Raw genomic sequence first — 8,824 nt, 5'->3', positions numbered from 1 at the left:
CGTAAATTTTGCCTTGGCCAAGAGTTTAACCTTCAAAATTAAAATATAAAAGTACTCATTAAATATGTGGGAAAGCAATCTGTTTAATATCATGACCAGAAATAGCTAAAAAAAATAATGTGTAGAATACAGATACTACTGCACAAACCACTGACTCATGAGCTGGGAACTGCCTATCATCAAGTGTTTCTATCCTTTAATCCCAGGACACTCTCCAGGCAGTGGATCCGTAGTGTTGGCCAAACACTACGGGTCAGTGGTTTAGCGTCCAGCTCTTCTCCTCTCGCATCATCCACAGCCAGTTGGATGCTTTTTCTGCAGCTTGTCCAAGTCTGCCTACAGCCCTCTTCCTGTCACCTCCCTTGATCCCAATGTTGCTGAGCATTCTCCATACTGATTGGGCTGGAAATCCTCTGCACCCTATTTCAACGGGGAACAGCCAGGCACTCCAACTACGACTTTTACACTGTTCTTGTAGCTCAGTGTACTTTCCCATTTTCCGCTCGTAGGCCTCATCACACCTAGTCTCCCAGGGTACAGTGAGTTCTATCATCACCAGTTTCTTGTCCTTGGGAGACCATATAACTATGTCTGGTCTCTGTGTGGTATGGACTATGTCTGGGAATACCAGCTGTTTTCCTAGGTCGACCTTCATCTCCCAACGCTCTGATTCATCAAGGATAGATGTTGCTGCGGTTCTTGCCTTCTTGGCAGTTTGTCCTTCCTTGACGAATTTGATTGTTGGTACTGCCTTCTTGTTGGTAGGTCTTGTCTTCCTTCTCTCCCGCTCTAGTATGTCTGCTAGCTCCTTGAGGACTGTGTCGTGCCTCCATCTGTAGCGGCCTTGTGTTAGCGCTGTCTGGCAAGATGAGAGGGTGTGCTGCATGGTTCCTGGTTTGTCGCACAGCTGACACTTTGGGTCTTCCACTAACCCCCATCTGTGTAGATTGACTGGAGATGGCAGCAGATCATATACGGATCTCAGTAGGAATTTGAGTCGAAGTGGTTCGTAGTGCCAAATGTCTACCCATGTCAGGTGTCTTTCTGTGGTCTGCCATTGTGTCCATGCGCACTGCCCTCCCATCCCGACTGCTCTGGCGCGCCTGTCTTCCTCTTCTGAAAGCCTGATCTCATACTGGACCATTTGGCTTCTTTCTTTCTTACCGGCAGTGCTCCAGCGTTGTGGTTTTGAACTGCCCAGGCCTTGTCTTCCTATAGCTGTGGTGCCTACGATGTCTTTGTGTCGTAGCCTGCTTTCTGCCTGGGCGACTGCCTGGCTTGCTGACCACTTTCGCCCTGTGCGTGTCTCGATGCCTGCCTTCCATATCATGTCATCTGATGACTCTTTGAGGGTTACCACCAGTCTTCCTTTGGCAACCTTGAACTCTTCAACTAGTGAGGTCATTGGGAGTTGAAGTTGGTTGGTTCTGCCATACAGTCCAATGCTGGTGAAACTAGGAGGGACACCAAGCCATCTCCGGAGATGCCGGTTGATCACTCTCTCGAATCCTTCTACAGTGGTTGTAGCTATCTCGTACAACATAAGGGGCCACATAAGCCTAGGTAGTAACCCATGTTGGTACAGCCATGCCTTAAACTTGCCCGGGAGTCCTGTCTGGTCTATAAGCTTCAGACCATCTTGGAGCTGGTTTTTGACTCTAGTGATGTTGTTAGTGTCCTTCAGGCTGGCGTTGTACCACTTGCCGAGGCACTTGACTGGACTGTCAATAATGGATGGAATGTCTTCCCCTTGCACCTGTAGAGTGAATCTTTTGGTGACCTTTCCCTTCTTGATGATTAGGCTCCTTGACTTCTTGGGTTTGAACTTCATTCGTGCCCATGTGACCGTGTCCTGTAGGGCTGTTAGTACCCAGCGGGCCTGTACATGTGTGGTGGTAGTGATGGTCAGGTCATCCATGAACCCCCTGCTGGATGGGAGGTGAATACCTGACGCTGTTTTTGGTCCTCTGGTTTCCCTCTTCGCGGCATTGATGATCAAGTTCATGCCCATCACGAATAGTACCACTGAGATGGTGCAGCCAGTTACTATCCCCTTCTCTAACCTCTGCCATGGTGTTGTCTGGTCACCGATTGAGAATCGAAGCTGTATGCCATCAAAGTAGCCATTTATGATCCCCTGTATATGCTCTGGGATATGATAGTGCTTCATTGCTTCTTCAATAAGATTCCAATAACCATAAAACCCAGCCATTATAATTCACTGTACAAAACATTTACACTTTTTCATTTGTATGTTTATGTATTTGTGTTTCAAATTGTGTTTTTTCCCTTTAAATTGCAAAATAACATAAGAGAATCTGCCATAGCTGTCTTATATCTGAAAAAAGCTTAACATTAAGTGGCAGATTTTTTGTTATTAATAAATAAATTAAAGTATTAGTCATATTGCCATTTTATTAGGTCACTGTATTTTTAAGCAATTAATCATTACAGCCATGTTTGTTTTGAAAAATACACACATACAACTTTGACTGCATTATGTCTTTTATGTAATGTGGAAATACTGCAAAGCTAACTGGGTTGAGCATTCATTTTAAATGTTAACCATGCACCTGCCAAAACAGATATTACTAAAACAATATTATTATAATAAACACAGCATTATAAGAGAACAATACAAAGTAAATAAAGACACAAACCTGTTCAGTAGTTCAGAGCATTTAAAAAAGGTCCATCATAACTCACTGAATCACTCTTTTCAGCTTTTTTTACACACAGAATGTTGATTTCTACAGTTTACCAAACTATTCAGAATGTTCATCAAAGTACATTATTTCATCATATTATCAAATCTTCAAATGAAAAAGTCCAAACATTGCTTTAAGACTACATTTCAAATTTTCAAGCCAGTCAGTAACAAGTCTGGCAAACACCGCGGTTATTTTAAAAATTTCTGATTCACTCTGAACCAGGGTCGGTCTTATCAGTGTTTGTAGCATCAAATTACCCATTAATTATGCCCCCCTTCGAAGAAGAGGGGGAATATTGCTTTGCTCATGTCGGTCGGTCCGTCCGTCCGTCCACCAGGTGGTTTCCGGATGATAACTCAAGAACGCTTGGGGCTAGGATCATGAAACTTCATAGGTACATTGATCATGACTTGCAGATGACCCCTATTGATTTTAAGGTCACTAGGTCAAAGGTCAAGGTCACAGGTGAAGGTCACAGTTACTGGAAATAGGCATTTTAAGGATTTAGCACGGTTCAAACAAGGGAAACAACTACCGTTTATGCATGTTCTTTTTATTACAGCATTTGCCTCCCTTTAATTCATTTAAAATCTCATTTTACAGCAGAGATTCCAAATCTGACCTGTAAATGAGCCGCATATTTACTGCCAGTGCTAGGTTACCTTTTCCCATTTGATCATTCTTAAGTATTGGTATTGTAATGCTGCTGCTACTGCTACTGCTGCTGCTGCTGCTACTACTACTACTACTACTACTACTACTACTACTACTACTACTACTACTACTACTACTACTACTACTACTACTACTACTACTACTACTAACTCCTCCTCCTCCTCCTCCTCCTCCTCCTCCTCCTCCACCACCACCACCACCACCACCACCACCACCACCAGTTCACAGTGACAAAAAACGTATTCACACAATGGCTACTTCTACAACTTATAGCCCATATAGGGGGGCATGCATGTTTTACAAACAGCCCTTGTTTTGCTTTATTTGTTTCTGCATGCATGTCCAACAGTTTCGCTCTAAAAACAATCAAACCCTAAAACATAAAATTATCTATTTTTGTGATGTTTCATCCTCCAGTTAATAATAGGATGATCCAAGACGATATTTGTGTCGGAACATACTTGCATATTTTCCACAATGTTATTAATTACCTATTTGCAAGGGACAAACACGCCATCATTTGGTATTGTTTACAAACCCTGAGATGGGCTTGAAGTGGGCATGATGGTGTATCTGACTTTGTGTAAACTTTCTATAAGAAGTTACCTGGGCAACCCAACCTACAAACATGAATGGGGCTATGAAATTTTGGTTTTCTTGCTGTGAACAAAAAAGAGAAACTCCATTTGCTTTTTTAACATGTTTGATTTAAGGGAAGGAAAGTATCAATATAAAAGCCAACGCTTTCTGAACATACTGTGGATGAAGTTGAAAAGTCAAAATAAAACAAACACACTGTATAATTATACTTTATTTTATGCTTTCCGGTGGTTTATAGAGAAATATCAGTGAAATAAAAGTGGTATTTCACTGTTTCAAACAGTGAAACATAACAGTGAAAAATATCGTTATTTTTCACTGTTTCAGTTAGATACTGGAACTACTTCCCCAATAACCCCATGGTGAGCCTCAATTGCAATTTTCATTCAAGGGAGACTAGTTTACTTGAACCTGAAACACGCATTTACCTCCCTTAAACATAATTATTTCGTCTGCTGCTTAACTCTTTAACAACAATGGATGAATTGGAAAACAATGAAATAAATCTTCTTTTCTCAAATATCTTTGACTTTGATGACTTTTTTAATGAAATGAATGAACAAGATGATGACAGCGCTTCAAAATCACAAGAAATAACATCAGCAGCACCAACAGCAGGAGCAGCAACATCAGCCCCACATCCACTGGTAACAGCATCAACACAGGAAGAAAAAGAACAAAACCCAACATCAACACCAACAAGGAATTTCAGATCTGTAAGTGTGGATAGCTTTCTGCTTGAAAACGAAAATTCAAATACAAAAAAGAAAACCGACAATGACATCAGACTTTTCAAAACTTTCCTAAAAAGTCACAAAAATGAGGCAAGAAATATTGAAAATATACCTCCTCATGAATTGAACCCTCTGGTCTGCGAGTTTTTGTTGGGTGTGACTAAAAAAGATGGATCAGAGTATGAACCCACATCTTTGAGGGCATTTTTAAGCTCAATCGACAGGCATTTAAGGCACATGAACTACAAGCACTCTTTGATAAATGACCCTGAATTTGCCAAAGTGAGGGAAGTATTAAAAAGTAAACAACAAGAGTGCCAAACTGTCACAAGATACGCCCGTTTTAAGACTTTGGACAACTTGATAACTTTACCATGACCCATATTTGAACTTGACCTACATATCATCTAGACACAACTTCTGACCAAAGTTGGTGAAGATCTGATGAAAACTACTTCAATTAGAGAGCAGACACCATGCTAAATGCTTGAAATGCACTACGGGACCTCGTGACCTAGTTTTTAACCTGGCAAGACCCATATTTGAACTTGACCTACATGTAGATATTGTCTAGACACAACTTCTGACCAAAGTTGGTGAAGATCGGATGAAAACTACTTCAATTAGAGAGCACTTGCTAAATGCTTGAAATGGTTTAAGTGACCCTGTGACCTAGTTTTTGACCTGGAATGACCCATATTCCAACTTGACCTAAATACTGTCTAGATACAACTTCTGACCAAGTTTGGTGAAGATTGGATGAAAACTACTTCAATTAGAGAGTGGACACCATGCTAAATGCTTGAAATGCACTAAGTGACCCTGTGACCTAGTTTTTGACCCAGCATGACCCATATTCGAACTTGACCTAGATATTGTCTAGATACAACTTCTGACCAAGTTTGGTGAAGATCGGATGAATACAATTTGAATTAGAGTCCGGACAAAGTGGCGCCGTTGAAAATGCACTAATTGACCCTATGACCTAGTTTTTGACCCGGCATGACCCATATTCGAACTTGGCCTATATATCAACTAGATGCAACTGCTGACCAAGTTTGGTGAAGATCGGATGAATACAATTTGAAATAGAGTCCGGACAAAGTGGCCCCTTTGAAAATGCACTTATTGACCCTATGACCTAGTTTTTGACCCGGCATGACCCATATTCGAACTTGGCCTAGATATCAACTAGATGCAACTGCTGACCAAGTTTGGTGAAGATCGGATGAATACAATTTGAATTAGAGTCCGGACAAAGTGATGCCTTCCGCCCGCCGCCCGCCCGCCGCCAAGGGGTTTCACATAATACGTCCCGTATTTATACGGGCGTATAAAAAGCTCTGAAAAAAGAAGGTTATGGAAATAAACCGCATCAAGCCCAGGCATTAACAAATGAACATATTGAAGCTATGTACGCAGCTAAAACTCTGGGAGAATCAAGCCCAAGAGCTCTATTACACTCAATGTGGCTTATATGTACAACCCATTTTGGGATGAGAACCGGCAAGGAAATTCACACCCTATGCTGGGGTGATGTCAGCCTTGGAATCGATTTTGAAACTGGTGAAGAATTCATCACCTTCGACACTGAGCGTCAGACAAAAACCCGTACTGGTGAAAATCCTAGGGATATAAGGTGATTTTCCTACTTTAATATATTTGTACACAAATCTGAATTGATAATTTTTTATTTATATAAAAACTGGTACTGTTTATAAAATATTTAAATGGAATTTTTCTTTAGTAAAAATAATACAAACATGGAGGATATTTGTTGGTTAAGGTAGAATATCGATTTTATTTCACGAGTGATCATAGAAATTATTATTTTTACGAGTGGCGAAGCCACAATTGAAAATATATATTTTCTATTATCACAAGTGAATTTATAGACCTTTTTTTACAATATAATTCTTATTTGTATTATTAATATACAGTAGACTTCACTTTTGGTTGAATAGTATTTAATTTAAACAAAACATTTAATGCAACACACATTTTAACTATTCATAGGAAAGTCAAGCCACGGGCATATGCAGTTCCCGAACAACCTGACAGAGATCCGGTGCATCTCTACAAGCTATATGCCGACAAACGCCCTGTTGACATGATGACAGAAGACAGCCCCTTCTTCTTAACTCCTGGCAACAAGACACAGCAATGCTGGTTCAGGAAGTCTGCCATGGGAATAAACAAGCTATACAGCATAATGACCGAGATGAAAACAGATGCTGGTATTCAAGAGCCAAGAATCACCCCATACAGGTCAAACCCCATATTATATACACTACTTTCATAACAAGACTAAAATATATAATAAAAATCACTTACCTCCCATTTATTAAATAGGTGTTGTTTGTCCAATTTACATGCTACAACACTCAAAATTTTAATTCATAAAATCTCCTGTACTCGACTAGTACTATTCCTCTTCTTTCCGGTTCCATTACATCCAGTACTTGACAGACCACCATGTATTTATTGAAGTGTTTCAAGAGCACACAAAACAATTACAACTTATATCTTATGTAATATGTCATGTGTACCGTTGAATATCGATTTTATTTTTACCATAGAAATAAACTTTTTTCAGTGCAAGAAAGCACTTGATTCAGAAGCTGAATGACGAGAATGTTCCTGCTCATCAAATAATACAGATTTCAGGGCACAGAAATATTAACAGCTTAAATAATTACAGCAGTTTGAACAAGGAACAGTCAAAAAATATTTCAAAAATACTTTCTCATTCAAACCAGTCAGTTGAAAAGCACAACCGCACAGCCACTGCCACTGCGTCAGCCACACCTGCATCAAGTGATTTTCCGATGGCCCGAGGATTTTTTGTCAACTCACATTTCCAGGGCAATGTAACATTTAATTTTCACAACTCTGAATCTTACATGGGCCTTTCCCAGACACAGAACGTAGTCAATCACCAGAGGCAATCTCCATCCCGTACACCGGCGGTAACCGCAGATTCCCCTGTACAGCGACACTACAAGCGAATCCGTCTTATTGCAGTGAGTGACAGTGATTGATATCGAAACCATTTAGCACAAAAACACTGTTGAAATATGTTTGCGTTCCTAGTTTAATCCAGTTATGTGTTATTAATCCAGCAAGTCGTAAAAGTGTTGTTCAACATGGCGAGCACTTTCGTAACTTTGAGATCAGTTGAATACACAAATTACTACGCCAGTATATGCAACACTATTAATTTCATAATAATTTAAATTAAACTATTGTTTGTAATAATATTGAATGTATAAAGTATGAAAAAGATATATGTTGAATAAAACATTGATTTTAATAGTAATACACTTTTTACAGATGTGAACTATTTTCTTGTGTAGTAAGTTCTTTGTGCGTTCTAAAAATTGAGGCACCCCACGGGGAAACTTAATGAGGCAAATTCGGAAAATTAACAAAACTACAAAAATAAGCATAAAATAAAAAGAAAATGTGTTGGTTTCGGTAGCATATCGAATTTAATTCACTCGTGATCATAGAAAAAAATATTTTCACTCGTGGCTACGCCACTCGTGAAAATATAAATTTCTATGATCACTCGTGAATTAAATTCGATATGCTACCGAAACCAACAAATATCCTCTATGTACTGTACATATTGTACAAGTAACCTATTATCTCAAATGTCACATGTAAATCAAAAGTGAAAATGGTTTAACCAAAAACAGAGGCAACATTTATTTAAGCAGGAGAGAAATGTTAATTATTAATTTGCAGATAATTGATGATGGTCACATTTGATTTAAGGTCAAGGTCACTTCTTAAGAAAAAAAATATTGTCAAATGTATAGCTGACTAACATAATTTTTTATACCTTTGTTCTGTGTCACCAGTTACTCAACAATTATTGATGCAATTATGATGAAACTTTGCCAGCAAATCAAGCAGCACGTTAGGAGAAATAACTAGGTCACTTAATGGAGTGAAAGAAAACACATGTAATACTCTTCATGCTACATTTATTTTCAAAACTTGTTGAAAATTTGGTTAGAACATTAGTCCCTATGATATTACACCAAGTTCTGGGTCTCATGGGACAGAAACTGGGTCACTAGGTTGAATTGAAGGAAA

General features: G+C 39.2%; 2 protein-coding genes across 2 annotated transcripts in view; one reads left to right on the top strand and one right to left on the bottom strand.

Moving 5' to 3' along the window:
• Positions 1–253: 253 nt before the first annotated feature.
• Positions 254–2,212, bottom strand: LOC127847310 (uncharacterized). Its single transcript, XM_052379179.1, has one exon. It carries the CDS (start codon positions 2,210–2,212, stop codon positions 254–256), a length of 1,959 nt encoding a protein of 652 aa, XP_052235139.1.
• Positions 2,213–3,452: 1,240 nt separating this feature from the next.
• The window catches only part of LOC127847248 (uncharacterized), a gene marked incomplete at its 5' end in the record, with an annotated part of 31,423 nt that continues 26,051 nt past the window's right edge, over positions 3,453–8,824 (top strand). The window contains one exon of the mRNA XM_052379072.1: positions 3,453–3,581. Within this exon, the coding sequence (XP_052235032.1) occupies positions 3,453–3,581 (129 nt within the window). The remainder of the gene's footprint in view (positions 3,582–8,824) is intronic.

This window comes from Dreissena polymorpha, chromosome 1 (genome assembly GCF_020536995.1).
Source record: "Dreissena polymorpha isolate Duluth1 chromosome 1, UMN_Dpol_1.0, whole genome shotgun sequence".
Taxonomy (NCBI): Eukaryota; Metazoa; Mollusca; class Bivalvia; order Myida; family Dreissenidae; genus Dreissena; species Dreissena polymorpha.
The sequence above is the reverse complement of the archived record's forward strand: the minus strand, read 5'-3'. Positions and strand labels throughout refer to the sequence as shown.

Excerpts from the sequence above, each read along its gene's own strand:
- LOC127847310 (XM_052379179.1), bottom strand. The coding sequence starts at position 2,212 with ATGGCTGGGTTTTATGGTTATTGGAATCTTATTGAAGAAGCAATGAAG.